The following is a 17,673-nucleotide window of genomic DNA, read 5'->3' on the forward strand; positions in this document are numbered from 1 at the left end:
AGGATCTTAGTTCCCCGACAAGGGATTGAACCCGTGCCCCCTGCAGTGGAAGTGCAGAGTCTTAACCACTGGACCTCCAGGGAAGTCCCTAAGACTTGTTGTTTTTTGTTGTTGTTAGTTTGTTTGTTTCATTTTTTTCAAAGACAGTTTTTTGGTTTGGTTTGGTGTGTTTTTTTTTTTTTTTTTTTTGCTGCTTTGGGTCTTCGTTGCTGCGTGCGGGCTTTCTCTAGTTGTGGTGAGCGGGGGCTACTCCTCATTGCGGTGGCTTCTCTTGTTGCGGAGCATGGACTCTAGGCATGCACACTTCAGTAGTTGTGGCACGCAGGCTCAGTAGTTGTGGTGCATGGGCTTAGTTGCTCCATGGCATGTGGGATCTTCCAGAGCAGGGTTCGAACCCGTGTCCCCTGCATTGGCAGGTGGATTCTTTTTTTTTTTTTACATCTTTGTTGGAGTATAATTGCTTTACAATGGTGTGTTAGTTTATGCTTTGTAACAAAGTGAATCAGTCATACATATACATATGTTCCCATATCTCTTCCCTCTTGCGTCTCCCTCCCTCCCACCCTCCCTATCCCACCCCTCCAGGTGGTCACAAAGCACCAAGCTGATCTTCCTGTGCTAGGCGGCTGCTTCCCACTAGCTATCTACCTTACGTTTGGTAGTGTATATATGTCCATGCCTCTCTTTCACTTTGTCACAGCTTACTCTTCCCCCTCCCCATATCCTCAAGTCCATTCTCTAGTAGGTCTGTGTCTTTATTCCTGTCTTACCCCTAGGTTCTTCATGACATTTTTTTCCCTTAAATTCCATATGTAAGTGTTAGCATACGGTATTTGTCTTTCTCTTTCTGACTTACTTCACTCTTAACCATTATGTCACCAGGGAAGTCCCACTAAGACTTGTTTTTGGAGGTATTTTTTTTGTAGTGGGATCTAACATGTTTTTACAGTTTAAGAAGTAGTATTTTGTTTCATAATTAAGTGCTGTTTAGTTTCATTTAGTACCTAGGGCATTCCGTATTTAAGACAGATGTGCTCTTACGTTGCATATATTACTTGTACTAAGCGCTTTTAAAATATCCTTAACGTATATCTCACGGATTCATTGGATAGTGTTCTTTTTCTAAAGAAGATCGATAGATGTTGGCAGAACCATTGCAGACAGATGGTAAGATGGAAAAAGCATTACATTTCAGCTAAATATTGTAGTTAAAATAAGTTTCTTCAAATACAGGAATGCTAGTTTTAAAAGCTTTGCAATGGGGGGACTGAAACTAATTTTGGTTGAGTTTTCTATTTTAAAACTGCAAGTTACAGGTAAACCAGTATTTTAGAATGACTTGCACCTTACGATCATTTTTATTTTTGTAGCACTTAAGCAAAAAGTATTTATCTCATTAAAAAAGTTACATTTTGCCTGTCAGTCTTGATGGCTATCCCACTCGCTATTTGGTTACTTGTGAAGGTGCCTGATGGTTCTGCATTTTAGATTATTCAGATCACAACCTTTTCCTTTTTCCCTAATCTGGTATTATTTTAAACCTTATATTCTGCAAATTAAAAATCTTAAAATCCATCCCACCCACCCAAAATCCCACGTATACAATTTAAGGCAGTTTCACCCTGAGGACTGTTGCTGAGGAAAAATTGTATGCCCCTTTATTCTGTTTTTATTTTTAGTTGCTTCTCAGATTGCAAAGAAGTCATAGACCATTTTAAGTGTCTTTTTTTTTTTCTGGAAACTACAGCAAGAATTTAAGGTTTATTAATGGTTTAATAAAAATGGTGTGGGCATATTCTCAGGTAGATGTGTTTACCTGCATGTTTGATCCTAGTAGTCTGGTATATATACAAGCAAACCCTGCAATCTTGTTTTATAAAATATTTCAGCTTCACAAAATATAAAAAGTTGTTTGATTTCTTTTTTTCATTGGCAGATCATGATCAGGAGCATTTTTTTGTTTCTGGATAGGACTTACGTTCTTCAAAATTCAATGCTACCCTCCATTTGGTAAGGATACCAGAAAAAAATTATGAAAAGATTTGTAACAAATCATAGTCAAATCTTAATTACACTGATAGAAGAGAGTGATACTGTGAATATTCTCCTAAAAACTCATATTTGGCTTCTAGACTTCTGTTTATAGCAGTTTTACCTTGTTAATTATGTTTTGCCTATGCTAATATTGGAGATAGCTAACATTCCCTGGGCATATAATAACTTATGAAGAAGTTCCTTTGTTAGCCAAGGGGATTAAAGTTTGCTCTGGATTGTCTGAGTGTGCATCATTTTGTTGCTGATCAAGATTTCACTCATTATCTTTTAACATTATTGTGGAAAATTCCACGTATACACAAAAACAGAAGAGTATAATGAGCTCTTCCCCCCATCATGTGCCTAGCATCTACCTACAGCAATTATCAGAGTTTACTGATTTTTGAGTACTGAAGCCAGATGACAAATGAGCAATTAAGCCTTCATTACCAGTACAGTGAAGACCATTTTATAGCTTTGAACTAATTTTGCCTCTTGATTTGACCAAGGAAGAAATCCACCAAAGAAAATAATACAGTAAAACTTAGTTATGGAGGAAGATGGTAATTTAGCTTCAGTTTTCATTAAAGACAAAATGAGTTTCCTGTATGCTTTAATCTAATAATGTTATTTAAAATTAAATGTGTGGATTTTATACTTTTACAATTGCTGCTTCAAAGCCTGGAACCCTAACTAACATGTGGTGAGAAGTTAAGCCTCTCCAGAAGTGGTATTGTCGTCAATTAATTTAAATTATATATATTTTTTATTTTAGGGATATGGGACTGGAGTTATTTAGGGCTCATATTATAAGTGATCAAAAAGTCCAGAATAAGACAATTGATGGCATTCTTCTTTTGATTGAGAGGGAAAGGAATGGTGAAGCAATTGACAGAAGTTTACTGAGAAGCCTTTTAAGCATGCTCTCTGATTTGCAAGTAAGTCAACTACTTCACTTACTACAGAACTGATTGCTATCCCTAATTTGATGTTTAAAAAGCAAGCTCAGGGAAATTCCCTGGCGGTCCAGTAGTTAGGACTCCACGCTCTCACTGCTGAGGGCCCAGGCTCGATCCCTGGTTGGGGAACTAAGATCCCACAAGCCGCGAGGCATGGCCAAAAAATAGAAACCAAACTCATAGTGCTGTTCCCATTAAGGGCATTCAATAAACATTTATTGGATAATTGAACTCCTTTATTTTGTTATCCCTTCCCAGATTTATCAGGATTCTTTTGAACAACGATTTTTGGAAGAAACTAACCGACTTTATGCAGCCGAAGGCCAAAAATTAATGCAGGAAAGAGAGGTATTTAAAAATCATGATTAATAAATCCACTGTGTCTCACAATAGACCCTACTTTATTGAACATAAGCTTCCCTTTGCATATCTTCCCAACATTATGCTGCCTTTCTCTCACTTAGGTGCTCCTTTCTTTTCTCTCTTCTTAAAGGCCAGAATTCTGGATCATAAACTCTACCTATAATTTTACATATGATTCAACCCTGTCACATTTGACAGGGCTGCTTCCAGGATCTTTTGGAGTTGACATTTTCTGAATGATTTATGGGGAGGAAAACAATAATATAAAAAACTATCTTTGTAGGTTCCTGAATATCTTCATCATGTTAACAAACGTCTAGAAGAAGAAGCAGACAGACTTATTACTTACTTAGATCAGACCACCCAGTAAGTATTACATGCTCAGCCTAATAGCCTTAACCTGTGTTGTTGAATCACTTAAGGCACTTTGGGCATCCCCAAACATGTTAGTAACTGTTTTCAGGTATCTTGAGTCTTTAACAATTGTTTTCATAATGCAACCTTCGAGTTGTTATTTTCCCTACTTAATTAGATTTAATCAAGGATTTGATAATTGGTTGTCTGTATGTGTTTAGGATGTAATTAAAAAATAGTATTACAAGCTGATGTGATCTTTGAAATCTTCAGGCCGATTAAAATTCAGTGGGTGTTCATAGGAGAAAGTATTTCTGTGCTTTCCTAAATATTACCAACCAAGGAGTTCCTGTAAGCAGCACAGATAAATTCCTTACTTTCCTAGTGAAAGCAGAGAAATTTGGGAAAAGCCAGCCATAGCAAGGCCCTTAAAATATTTGTTTCGTGATGTAACAAATTCTGAAATATGCAATGTTTTCCTTCTAGTCATAAAGTAGAGTAACTCTGAGCACAATAAATTTATACATAGGAATAGGAATATTGAAATTAACATATAATGAGCTATTTGATTTTTTTTCCCCCCAGGAGAGACTATAAATTTTCAGGAAAGTCAAAGTCAATAGTTCTAAACTTTTTTTTTCCTTGTAGAAAGTCATTAATTGCTACTGTGGAAAAACAACTTCTAGGTGAACACTTAACAGCAATTCTTCAGAAAGGTAATTGGTAATTTACAAATAAGAGATTACTTTTAAAATGGTAGCAGCAAACAAGTAGAAAAATTTTTAAAGATTGCCCTTTTAAAAGTTTGGTAGCGTGTGGCTGCATTTCTGAGGAGGGACACAACCCCTTTTCCCTATTCATCACAGTAAACTTTCAGGAGGTGCCTGTTTCCTTAACTTAAAGATACAGGGAGTGAGATGAGAGGAGACTACCAACTCCAGTAAAGAAACAGTGGGAATTGGGGAATTCTTGATTTAATTTTTAAGACTGAAGTAATAAGGAAATGCATTCCTTTTTGCACTGAAATGTTTTTGTTTCTAGCATATAAAACCAAGCATTTCTATTAATCCTAAGTGATCTATGAGTATACCCTGAATTTTACTTTGACAATGCTACAAATAGGCAAAAAAGTCTTACCTTTCTCTCCAGCCATCTTTTCTTTTGTTTAAGGTATTTTAGTACATTAATGCAGTTACACTTTTATTTCATTCTGAAAATCAAATACTTTAGAACTTCATTTAAACTTGGCCTATTGATGCATGGTTTTTGATATACCACAGGCCATATCCAATACTCTGAAATATATATATGTGTATACTAATGCAAATATAATGTGGCTATTGCACATATGAGGTATTTATAATGTGTATTTATGTAAACCAATTTTTATAAGTTGGTTTATACATCTCATCTACTATGCTAAATGGTACAAACCATTACACAATTTTTGTTTTTATATAAAGTTCCCTATAGTTAGTTTTCACTTGGAAAGGTGATTGTTTCTTTGAGTTTAATTCAAAGCACATCTCTGTATTAAAATCACAGACTAGTCATAGTTCAGACCAGTATCACAATAACTTATTTTTCATTAAAATATCTGACATTTTTGTTCACTTTTTTAATACCAAATGTTTCAAAATTCAGGTTTAAATAGCCTCCTTGATGAAAACCGAATTCAAGATTTATCTCTCCTGTATCAGCTCTTCAGTAGAGTTCGAGGTGGCGTTCAGGTTCTCTTGCAGCAATGGATTGAATACATTAAGGTATTAACATTAACCTGTTTTTTTCTCTCTCATGGCTTATAATCTATACATCTAGAGTACATATCAGCAAGAATTTCTTATTTGTTAGATCCTTTTTTTTTTTAAGTAATGGGCATTTTGGGAACAGTCAACCTGAGAATGATAGCTGTGTGGCAAATTAGCAATAAAACAGTTCTCTTCTTGATGTCTAATGTGATTTCTAGCTCCAATAATTATAGCAGTGAATGTGGAAAAAGGAAGAGGGCTTTTTTTGGATCCAAATTTCTTTCCTTTCTTTGATCTTACACTGAAGGCAGATTGCTGTTTTTTAAAAATTCAACCCGACTTTTTTAAAAGTAGGAAAAAGACCCTAGAGACTTCTACAATAATGCCCCATTATGATATTACATAGCCAGTGGCCATTACTTATTTTATGACTATAGATGAATGGCATCAGTCTGGATGTTTTATAACTTTATTTTTTTATTTTATTGACTTCAAAGCCAGGTTTATCTTAATTTTTTGAGATTTTAAAGTATGTGTATCTACTTAAAATATGATTTGGGGGATTGTTTTCATTGTAGATAATTAAATTCTAATAGAAAGTCATTTTTGTTTCTTTAGGCATTTGGTAGCACTATTGTAATTAATCCTGAAAAGGATAAAACCATGGTTCAAGAATTGCTGGATTTTAAAGATAAGGTTGACCATATAATTGATATCTGTTTCCTGAAGAATGAAAAATTTATCAACGCCATGAAAGAAGCATTTGAAACATTCATTAACAAAAGACCAAACAAACCTGCTGAACTTATAGGTATTTCTCTAGTCCCTTTTCCCGGTTCTTTAATGTTCTTCTTTTACTCATAAAGTTCCAGTTAACCTGAAATTTTGACAAGGTTTTGTATATTAACACCTAATTTATTTGGAGTTGCATACTTGGTGGTTTCTAAGAAGCTGGATGCAAGTAATAAGTCCTTCATGCTAAAGAATATCTCAAAACCCACATGTCAAACATGGTCTTTCTTTGTAAGACCCTACTTACTTTTATTTATAAAAAGCTTGATAGCTGTTTTACAAGCCTCCTGCAATTTAGAGGTGAGGCAGGGTGCCATTTCTTGAGGCCCACACATAGGGCTCCAGGAAAGGGTAGCACAAAATTACAGTTGCCAGTGAGAAAGGTAGAATGTCCAGGATGAAAATAAACCTAATAATCTGGGCCCATTTAGAGTAAAAGGTGTGGTATACTTCAGTTCTCAGTTTTTCCCACCTGGGTACCACTTAATGTCGAGGAGGAGGTAGCTGAGAAGGTCCTTCGCCAAAAGGATGAAATTTTTTTTTTTTTAAATTTTTGACTACGTTGGGTTTTCGTTGCTGCGCGCGGGCTTTCTCTAGTTGTGGCGAGCGGGGGTTACTCTTCGTTGTTGTGCGCGGGCTTCTCATTGTGGTGGCTTCTCTTGTTGTGGAGCATGGGCTCTAGGCGCGCGGGCTTCAGTAGTTGTGGCACGTCGGCTCAGTAGTTGTGGCTCACGGGCTCTAGAGCGCAGGCTCAGTAGTTGTGGCACACGGGCTTAGTGGCTCCGTGGCGTGTGGGATCTTCCCGGACCAGGGATCGAACCCGTGTTCCCTGCATTGGCAGGTGGATTCTTAACCACTGCGCCACCAGGGAAGTCCCAAAAGGATGAAATTTTGTTGATTTACTACTTACCCTTAAAATTTTTGCAAAATTTGCCTCCTACTCTGTAATGTATCTGGTTTGTTTTAATAGAAAAGGGTTTAAGATTGCCTACCATCAGTGTAAAATGAATACTCCAGAAGATGTGCCATGTCTTTCAATGGCTTTGATGACCCCAGCACAGGGCTGTATACACCCCCTGCCCCCGGGGTACCCATATCCCGCATATCCCATTTTTAGTAAGCATCAGTATGGTAGAAAGTACATTAGATGTGGAGCCAGAAGACTTGGGTTTGAGTTGAGACTCTTGTATTTTTTAGCTCTGTGACATTGAACAAGTCACTTGGTCTCCCTGACTTTGGAGACTGTTTTAAAAATGCATGTATACATGTGAAACATTGAAAAAGTCAGTGTATCATACTCCTATTTGGTATTTATAGTGACCAGTACCTTATGGATACATGATCACTAAACAACAAACTTTCCCCCCATTTTAGCTAAGTATGTAGATTCAAAGCTTCGCGCAGGCAACAAAGAAGCTACAGATGAAGAACTTGAGAAAATGTTGGATAAGATTATGATTATATTTAGATTTATCTATGGTATGTATTTTTGTTTTAATATTTTTCTTTTAAAACAAAGCACTCAACAGAGAAACTAGCGAGTATAACCAACCTAGAAGGTATATTTATTTGGGGGTTAGCTATTTAAAATTCTGTTACATTCCTTGCATTTAATTTATTGGGGTACTTGAGGAATGTTACTTAATTGCCTTGTGCTTTGACTTTTCCACTATTAAGAGCCTTGAATTTTGCTACTTGTTTTAATCTCTAGAATATTGATGCTAAAGCTACTAGTTGACTAAAGCTTTTCTAAAGAAAAGTTAATTCAGTCTTAATTCTTTACAGCAAAGAACTTTTGAAAGGTTTGGCACAAAAACCTACCTCTAATGTTTCTTGCATTTAGCAAACTTGGATAAAATCTATAAATTTAAATAACTTGGAGTAATGGTGCGATTTATTAAGCACTTTGAGTCAATTTTGTCAAAACCTTATATTGGAGTATTATGAGAGTTGTGTTTTATTATTTAACATAGGCAAGGATGTTTTTGAAGCCTTCTATAAGAAAGATTTAGCCAAGCGCCTGTTAGTTGGGAAGAGTGCATCTGTGGATGCTGAAAAATCAATGCTGTCCAAACTTAAACATGGTATGTTTGTCATTCTTTCTGTTCCTTTTCTTCTTTGATTTCTGAGAGAAAATGTTAGCTTAGTTTTTAAAACTCTTTCAGTCAGTTGCCTCTTTTGTTAATCATTGTATGTTCGTATGATAAAAACGTAAATTGAGTAAGCTCATTAGGTTTCCAACCTATTTACATATCCAGAGCTGTTGTGATTTTTTTTTTTAAATAAAGCATTGTTCTTTTATTATTTGTATAAAAGTTTCCCATTTATCTTATGCCTAAGTAGTAGATAAGGTTACTACTTAAAGGATTAAAGGTTTGACTCTGAATTAGTGGGGCATACACTTTGGGGTAAGGATTTTTTGTTCTTATGAATAGTTACAGATCATATTTCATGCTAAAGTAAGTTTTATATTTCATGTTTTCAATTCTAAATTCTGTGTTTTTACCACTTTAAAATACTGTAAATGTACAAACATCTTTAATAGAATGTGGAGCTGCTTTCACCAGCAAACTTGAAGGAATGTTTAAAGACATGGAACTTTCTAAAGACATCATGATTCAGTTCAAACAGGTAAAAGTGAGTTAAACTCTTACTTAATTCCTCCAACTTAAATGTATTTAGTTATCTCCTTACTTTGGTTTGTACTGAAGAGGATAAATAGAAACATGTATTTGTTATAAATAATTCATAGCAACTTAGATGATAGTCACAGTAGAGGAAAAAAATCACGAATGAAATGTAAGTATATTTGACCTACTTCAAAATTTATTCTCAGTATACACCCAAGATAACACAAAAATAGAAATAAAATGTATTGAACAGAAGTAAGGACAAGAAAAGCTGTAGCTAGTGAGAACAGGGCTTCTAGCATCTAATCGCTGTTGGTGAGTTGCATATTCAAAGCTGATGATGGGGAGGGAGGAGAAGTGATAGAGTGGTTGTATAAGGCCTTTAGGGACATTGGGAATGAAAAGCTAGATCCATAGTTTTGCAGATGTTGGTAGAAGCTGGTTTTAAATTTTTGAGATTATAGGTAATAGTGATAGCAAAGTAGATTTTCCTCTCCTAGGGTTTTAATAATGACTTCTTTACCACTATATTGCTATGGTGGGAAATGAGAGTGGAAGACTCGAGAAAGATCAGGGTCAGTAGGATCATGGGCCCTGTAGTAGCTACAGAATAGGGTTTATTTGCTTTGCCCTTTCCCCTTCTTCCTTCCCCATTTCAGGCCACCCCCTGCAAACAGGCAGTGGAGCAGATGAAAAACCAGAGACTTGGGCTGGCTGGTGGGGTGAGGAATGGGGGTTGCTGCCAGGTTTTCTAAGCCACACAGGGGTCTCCAGAGATGGGGACTGCAGGTGGTATGGGGAAAGGAATGGAGAAGAAATCCTGTAACAGCCCAGTCATATGTGAGAAATTATTTATTTAAGTCGTTAATGCCTCTTAACAGTCACGTGATCTTTGTGTGCCATTGTAGCAAAATGTTACCCAGTGTACTTTTCTAGTGCACTTAATATCGGCTTCATTTATAATCCTTTTAATAGTTGCCTTTTATTTTAAAGATCGTCAGTATTCACATGTAGTTTTGTAATGGGGAACTTCTTAAATGGGTCATTATTATGGCATGAAATGTATGCACTTTTATTTTTTAAGATCTCAGTGTGTGTGTTGATCTTATTGTAGTATATGCAGAACCAGAATGTACCTGGGAATATTGAATTAACTGTGAATATCCTGACGATGGGTTATTGGCCAACATATGTGCCTATGGAAGTTCATTTACCACCAGAGGTAAGAGTTGCTGTTTAGGACTTGAGTTATAAGCATAGAAATACATGACATTTCTATTTTGCTTATCATTGAAAAATATGTAGTTTTTTAAAAGTTAGTTGTCAGTAAGCACGCCACCACCAAATGTCAACTGTTTTTAATACTTTACTCTTTTATTTATATTACTCTTGTACTTATATCATTAGAGCATAGCTAAAGATGCCAAGTTTCTGAGTTCAGGGCCAATTTGCTTGACTCTTCTTTCAGTTCCCCAGATTGTACCCATCACTCTGCCCAGCTCTCAAAAATTCTTGTCCGTATATCACCTGGGGGTTGGACTGCTGAGTGATGGATGCTTGAGTAAATCCAACCTAACTCCTGGGGAAATGTCTTAACCCAGGACTGAAGCTTAGAAAAGGGTTAAGGCTAGAGAGATAGATACTGAGAGTCCTCCATGGAGATAATCATGGAAGCCCAGGGAGCAGATCTCCCTCATTAAGAGGGAGAATGTGGAAACAGGAAGAACAGGCCTAAGGCAGAACTTTGAAAAAGGCTCACATTTGGTAGGTGGTAGGAAGAGGTACCTGTGAGGGAATCCAATGAAGAAGCAATGATGAGATAAAGGAACCAGCATGTTGCAGAGACACAGAAGACATTGGAGATGAATGTTTCAAAAGAGGGGATGATAAATTGTTGCAGACAGATCAGAGAGTGTAAAGACTGATTAATGCCATTAGATTTGGTGGTTATTACCTTACATCAAAGTGATCAGTGGACCTGCTCTGTATAGTCTTTAAAACTTCCAGAAATTTTTACACCAGATAAATATAAAAAGTGGTGAACGTGATATTGGATACAGAGCTTAAATAAAGTTTTGTTTTATTTATTGTAGATGGTAAAACTTCAGGAGATTTTCAAGACCTTTTACCTAGGCAAACATAGTGGCAGGAAACTTCAGTGGCAGTCAACCCTAGGACACTGTGTGCTAAAGGCAGAATTTAAAGAGGTAAGTGGATGTTCCCCAAACTTAGTTTTCACCTTCATCTTTGATATTGAGGTCATCCCTCTTAATTTGAAGGTTTAAGGTGTTTTATAAATTTGTCCTGAATATCTGCATGAGATAGTGATAGCTTGTCACAGCCCTGTGTATATTATAAGAATGTGGTCTTTTCCACTGTTGATTGGGCCTTGCTGCAAAACCAAAACCAATAACCCTTTTCTCCCACACCCTTTCCCCACCTGTGGATGCAAAATTCATGCTGCCTCTTCTTTTTTTAAAATTTTATTTATTAATTTATTTATCTATGGCTGTGTTGGCTCTTCGTTTCTGTGCGAGGGCTCTCTATAGTTGCGGCGAGCGGGGGCCACTCACTATCGTGGCCTCTCTTGTGGCGGAGCACAGGCTCTAGAGCGCAGGCTCAGTAGTTGTGGCACATGGGGCCAGTTGCTCCGCGGCATGTGGGATCTTCCCAGATCAGGGCTCGAACCCGTGTCTCCGGCATTGGCAGGCGGATTCTCAACCACTGCGCCACCAGGGAAGCCCCCACGCTGCCACTTCTTGACAGGAAACTTCTTTTCTTGTTGCTGGGAGCTAGAGAATAGAGTGGGCGTTAAGGGGAACAGTTCTTATATCAATTTCAAAAAATCCTACAGCTTTTCATGACTAATCTGAATCAGAAGAGTTGAAAATGCATTGAAATAGTGATTTCTTGTTGCTCATGATAAATATCTGTAATGACACATAAAACCGAGTTATTAATTTTCATTACTTTGTTGTTTTAATTATAAGGCTTAAAAAAAGACCTGTAGAAAGGTCACCCAATCCTTCCTCCTGTTTTAGGTAGGATCACACCTAAACCCTACACTGAACATACTGGCCTTTCTGGATAATGTTAATTCGAGTTTCTAAATCCACTAATTGAAAAATGCTTTTCCAGTAAGAGATTAGTTATTTGATTAATTTTCATGCAGTTTTTAAAAAAATGATGGCTAAACACTGTTGTTTCTCCAACAGGGTAAAAAGGAACTCCAGGTCTCTCTTTTTCAAACACTGGTGCTGCTAATGTTTAATGAGGGAGAAGAGTTCAGTTTAGAAGAGATCAAGCAGGCTACCGGAATAGGTTTGTGTTGAATCGTTCGATTAGCATGCATTTTTCGGTGTCCACTATGTACACTCCACTTGGTTAAGAGCTCTGGGGGACTATAAAGGGATAATCCCCCTCCTCAGCACTTACAACCATGGGGAAAGGGAGAAATGACAATTTCACAACCAATAAGTACCAATCTGTGGTGCCGACAGAGTGTGTTAGGAGTTCAGTGAAGCAAGAGATAACTCTGGACTGGCACAATTGGGAAAGCCTTCATGAAGGAGGTAGGACTTGGGCTGGGCCTTCAGATTTAAGTTAGGGAGAAGGCATATTTTGCAAGAGGAAATACCATGAGAAAAGGCGTGGAGGAAGGAATCAGCACAGTGTGGGCAGGAGTCATAAAAAGTTTAACTGCAGCATGGAGTAGTGAGATACAAAGTTAGATAGGTAAGCTATGGAGAGCCTTACAGATCTAGCAAGTGAAACATACATTGTAGGATCTCAAGTGTGTGACATATTGGAAGTGACTTATTTGGGCAGCTTGCCTATAATCAGTAGATAGTAGGGCAGCTTGAAGGATGAAGAGATTCCAGTCCAGAAGCTAATGGGGTAATTCAGGCGTAAAGTGATAACGAGCTTAGACTAGAATGAGGCCAATGAGAAGAGACGAAGCATCTCTAAGGAAGCAACTACTAGATATGTGGAGGATGCAGGAGAGGGAAGAGTTAAAAGATGATTCCAGGGTTTCTCAACAGAGGAGGTTGGTAGATTCATAACTAACAATTGGAAAGAAAACAGTTTTATGGGGAAGATGATGAATAAAACGTTGGACATACTAAAATTGATGATAGTAAAAGAGCCAGCTGGAGGTATCCTTTAAATGTAGGACTGGGGAAAATGAGATGTCATTTCTGAAGATGTGGTGGTTATTCACTCGGAATAACCTTTAGAGAAGCCTTTAGAGGACGACCAGGAAAAAAGCCATTGGATAGGACAAAGAGGAAGTTGTTCATGATCTTGGGGAAAAAAGGAAACAGTTTTATTAGACGGGTGGGGTAGAAGCTAGATTGAGGTTGAATGTAGCTGTGTGTGTTGATGAGTTAGTAACAAATAACTAAGCCACTCTTTCTTCTTCAGAGGATGGGGAGTTAAGAAGAACACTGCAGTCATTGGCTTGTGGCAAAGCTAGAGTTCTGGCGAAAAATCCAAAGGGTAAAGATATTGAAGATGGTGACAAGTTCATTTGTAACGATGATTTCAAGCACAAACTTTTCAGGATAAAGATCAATCAAATTCAGATGAAAGAAACGGTATTTCTTTTGCATTCTCCTCATTCTAATGTACTGGAATTATATATGTTCATAATAAATATTTATAAAGAAGGTTTTAGCCTAGAATACTACCACTAACATTAACATTATCTATGCCTATATCTAGCTCAGTGTATTTCAGTATTTGATTTTGCAGATTTTGAGGGGGCAGGGGTGTACACAATTGGGCCTGATAGTTTTATATCCTGCTTTTTGTGTGTTTAAATTAAGACTTTAGAATTTTTAAAATTTATTTATTTTATTTATTTTAGGCTGCATTGGATCTTCGTTGCTGCTCACAGGCATTCTCTAGTTGCAGTGGATGGGGGCTACTCTGCGTTGCGGTGCACAGACTTCTCATTGCGGTGGCTTCTCTTGTTGCGGAGCACGGGCTCTAGGCATGCGAGATTCAGTAGTTGTAGCACACAGGCTCAGTAGTTGTGGCTCGCGGGCTCTAGAGCACAGGCTCAGTAGTTGTGGCGCGTGGGCTTAGTTGCTCCGCGGCATGTGGGATCTTCCCAGACCAGGGCTCGAACCTGTGTCCCCTGCATTGGCAGGCAGATTCTTAACCACTGTGCTACCAGGGAAGCCCCAAGTCTTTAGAATTTTTCCATGCCATTAAGCATCTTTATAAAATGGCACATGGCCACACAATATTCTTTTACACAGCTATAATAATTTATTCAACCAATGTCCATTGTTGGGCACTTAAATTCATAACTTCTTAGTATTGTAAATAAAACAGCAAGATACATCTCTGTACCTAAATCTTAATCTCTCTGATCCTTTCCTTACGAATTTACCATGGAAGTAGATTTTTTGGGTTAAAGAGTGTGAACATTTTAAGAGTCTGAATACGTTATGCCATTTAGTGTTCTAGAAAGATTGGACCAATTTACACTGTCTAATGTGAGTGCCTGTCTTACTGTGCCCTTGCCAGCACTAAAGATTATATTTTCTTTTTTTAATCTTTGCCAGCTTGCTTGGTGAAAAATTGGAAGGTTTAGTTAGTGTTTCTTTGATCAACAGTGAATATTTTGTTTGTTTTTACCATTTGAATTTGTAAGAGATTTTTATTAAGGAAACCAACAACTGCAGCATTTCCTGAAACCAGTTGGTTTCAATTCCAACAAGGTTTAATGCAGTACTTGAGAAAAAGTTTTATAATAGGGATAGAAGTCAGGGTCGCAAACAAGTTCCCGTCTCGTTAACATTCACATCAAAGGCGTGATATTCCCTTAGATTACTGTGTTATTTTAAAACGTGTGCTGTATCAGAAAGAAACTAACTGCAAAAAGCCGAAACGAGGGACTTCCCTGGCAATCCAGTGGTTAAGACTCTGCGCTTCCACTGCAGAGGGCACAGGTTCGATCAGGGGAATAAAGATCCCGCATGCCGAGTGATGAGGCAACAAAAAAGAAAAGCCCAAACTACTCTTTTAATTTAGGTGCTAAAGAGGAACATTCTTGCTTTAGCATTAGAATTGGTTAACTGACTTTTTTTAAACTGTGCGTTTCTGATTTATATATTACAAAATAAAAATTAATGAAAAATAATTTGGGACTTCCCTGGTGGCACAGTGGTTAAGAATCTGCTTGCCAATGCAGGGGACACGGGTTCGATCCCTGGTCCGGGAAGATCCCACATGCCGCGGAGCAACTAAGCCTGCGCACCACAACTACTGAGCCTGTGCTGTAGAGCCCGCGAGCCGCAACTACTGAAGCCTGCGCTCCTAGAGCCCATGCTCTGCAACAAGAGAAGCCACTGCAATGAGAATCCCACACACCACAACAAAGAGCAGCCCCCGTTCGCCACAACTACAGAAAGCCTGCACAGCAACGAAAATGCAAGGCAGCCAAAAAAATAAAATACAATAAAATAAAATGTTAAAAAAAAAGTTTGACTACTGGTTAGCTTAGCTGGTTAGTATCATACTTTGAGTCAGATGTCAGAATCGGTCACTTTTACAGATAAGCTAATGTCGTACAGAAATCTGGTCAATAACCTCTTGTGGCACATTAAGATTTTGAGAAGAGAGTAAAAGAAAATGATAAATTCTGCATCAGCTGTTTCTCTTTCTAGAAAAGCAGCTCAAAGATGGTATTTTTCTATTAACTAATATTGGTGTTACTTCATTGATACAGGACATTAGGCCAGATAGGAGTTATGTTTGTAGGGTTTTTTCTGTCCTTGTCAGTATTTATAAGGTTTCTTTTGATAGTTCAGCATATTTAAAGCATTAACTGTGTCATGTCCCTAAAATGTACAATTTGTATAAGTAATCAAGTTTCACTTCAGGTACAGTTCCTAAGTTTAAAACTTTTTTGTTAGGTTGAGGAACAAGCAAGCACCACAGAAAGAGTATTTCAAGACAGACAGTATCAAATTGATGCTGCAATTGTTCGAATTATGAAGATGAGAAAGACACTTAGCCACAATCTCCTTGTTTCAGAAGTGTACAACCAGTTGAAATTTCCAGTAAAGGTAGGTACTTCTGTATTTTATTATTGAGCTGCTTATATATAAAAAATATTGAGTTTATTATATATAAAAATTAGATTTTTCAGACACAAGTCTTACAAACATAGAATAAAACCTCAAGACCATTTGGAGGGACAAAAGTTTTCATTTCTTATGCTCATATATATGATTCCAGAAAAACCTTTGTTGGCATATGTGGGCATCTGTGACAAAAGGGGAAAACAATTTATAAAAGCTCCTATACCTGAAAGTTTAGCTGCTAAGTGAGTCTTTGAAATTTTCAAGTTTATTCACGTTATTTTTTTGAGCTTCTTTGTTATTTTTGTTTCCTTTTTCTCCTTGAAATACCTAGCTATTTGACAGATTTGGTTATTTTAGTTAAGTTAAATCTATTTAGTTAGCTTGTGTAAGTGTCCATTAAAAACTATACAGATAACTAGTAATCATTAGGCATCTTTTTTAAAGCTTAGCGGTAGTTCTGGCAAACAAATTAGTCGTCACATGGACATGTTCCATTATAAATGCCCAGTAATAAAGCGCCTTAGACAATGTGGTGTTGTACTGGACTGTATCTCATGTTTTAGAAGATTCCCAAACTCTTATGATGATAAACACTTCGTAAAGTTTGGATAGACTCTTGGCTGTTAGGGTTCTCATGAGCTTTGGGCCTAGGTAAGTTATTTCACCTCTTGAGCTTGTTTCCTCTTTTGTAAAATGGAGATGATAATAGTACTTATCTCTTAGGATTATTGTGGAGCTTAAATGAGATAATATATGTAAAACTTAGCACTGGGCCTGGCACGTAAGTGCTCATTAGCTGTCACTGCTAATAAGGTAGGCTTTCTCTCTCCTCCAAACCTAATACTGCCTTCTCATTACCACACTCTCACCCTCATGTTCTGCCTTAACAATCATTTCACCTCTAGCCAGAGAGATCACTAATGCTAGCTAGCTAGGGAAGGTAGAGGATCACTGTAATAAATATTGTGCTGATATTCTAGGTCTTTCACCATAATTAAGAGAAAGTCATTTTGATTTTCAAATCTTGGAATTCAAACTTTGGTGAAATTTTGGCTGCCCCATCAAACTACTTTCCCTTTTTACCTTTCTTGATCAAGTAGCCATTTTACACAATCTAAAAAACTGTTAGCAAGCAAGATTATATTGTCTTTATAGGCTAGATACAAAAGACAGTGGAATTTTGTTACCCAAGAGCTAAGAATGCAATCATGAGAATAAGCTATAATCTTTCTCAATGATTTTTCAACAGATAGGATTCAAAAATTCAAATCATTTATAGCAGGTAACAGTTAAACCTTAAACCTGAAATACGAAGATCTGAATTAGATGATACTTCACTTATCAAACCATTTGTTGTAGTAGTCTTGTAAATAGTGATTTCCATAGTACATTTTTTATTTAATTTATAAATATGCAACCTGACTTTGAGAACCAGCTTTTGTCCAAATTTAGGGTCTACTTATTTTCTCAAACTATCTTGGCAAAACTAAATAGCATTCTGTTTCCTTAAACTATACTGTGTTCCTTTTGTGAAGTTATGGTAGTCTTTTGTATTTGTGCAGAGAATAGCTGGTTCTTAGAAGACCTTTTTAAAATAGAAAAGTAAAGTATTGTATAACAGTATGACAGGGGACTTCCCTGGTGGTCCAGTGGCTAAGACTCCCCGCTCCCAGTGCAGGGGGCCTGGGTTCAA

At 37.1% G+C, this 17,673-nt stretch overlaps 1 protein-coding gene across 5 annotated transcripts in view; it reads left to right on the plus strand.

Annotated features, from left to right (window-relative positions):
• CUL4B (cullin 4B) overlaps positions 1-17,673 on the plus strand; it is a 35,835-nt gene that overhangs the window by 17,622 nt on the left and 540 nt on the right. For 3 of the 5 annotated variants that reach the window (XM_060137198.1, XM_060137197.1, XM_060137199.1), the window contains 16 exons: positions 1,098-1,167; positions 1,937-2,010; positions 2,810-2,972; positions 3,252-3,341; positions 3,640-3,722; positions 4,359-4,426; positions 5,355-5,473; positions 6,077-6,269; positions 7,625-7,729; positions 8,224-8,334; positions 8,796-8,887; positions 9,995-10,102; positions 10,974-11,087; positions 12,096-12,201; positions 13,306-13,478; positions 15,810-15,962. In XM_060137198.1, the coding sequence (XP_059993181.1) occupies positions 1,098-1,167; positions 1,937-2,010; positions 2,810-2,972; positions 3,252-3,341; positions 3,640-3,722; positions 4,359-4,426; positions 5,355-5,473; positions 6,077-6,269; positions 7,625-7,729; positions 8,224-8,334; positions 8,796-8,887; positions 9,995-10,102; positions 10,974-11,087; positions 12,096-12,201; positions 13,306-13,478; positions 15,810-15,962 (1,822 nt within the window). The remainder of the gene's footprint in view (positions 1-1,097; positions 1,168-1,936; positions 2,011-2,809; positions 2,973-3,251; positions 3,342-3,639; positions 3,723-4,358; positions 4,427-5,354; positions 5,474-6,076; positions 6,270-7,624; positions 7,730-8,223; positions 8,335-8,795; positions 8,888-9,994; positions 10,103-10,973; positions 11,088-12,095; positions 12,202-13,305; positions 13,479-15,809; positions 15,963-17,673) is intronic. The other 2 variants (XM_060137201.1, XM_060137200.1) reach the window with 2 other exon arrangements.

The sequence above is a fragment of the Lagenorhynchus albirostris genome, chromosome X (genome assembly GCF_949774975.1).
Source record: "Lagenorhynchus albirostris chromosome X, mLagAlb1.1, whole genome shotgun sequence".
NCBI lineage: Eukaryota > Metazoa > Chordata > Mammalia > Artiodactyla > Delphinidae > Lagenorhynchus > Lagenorhynchus albirostris.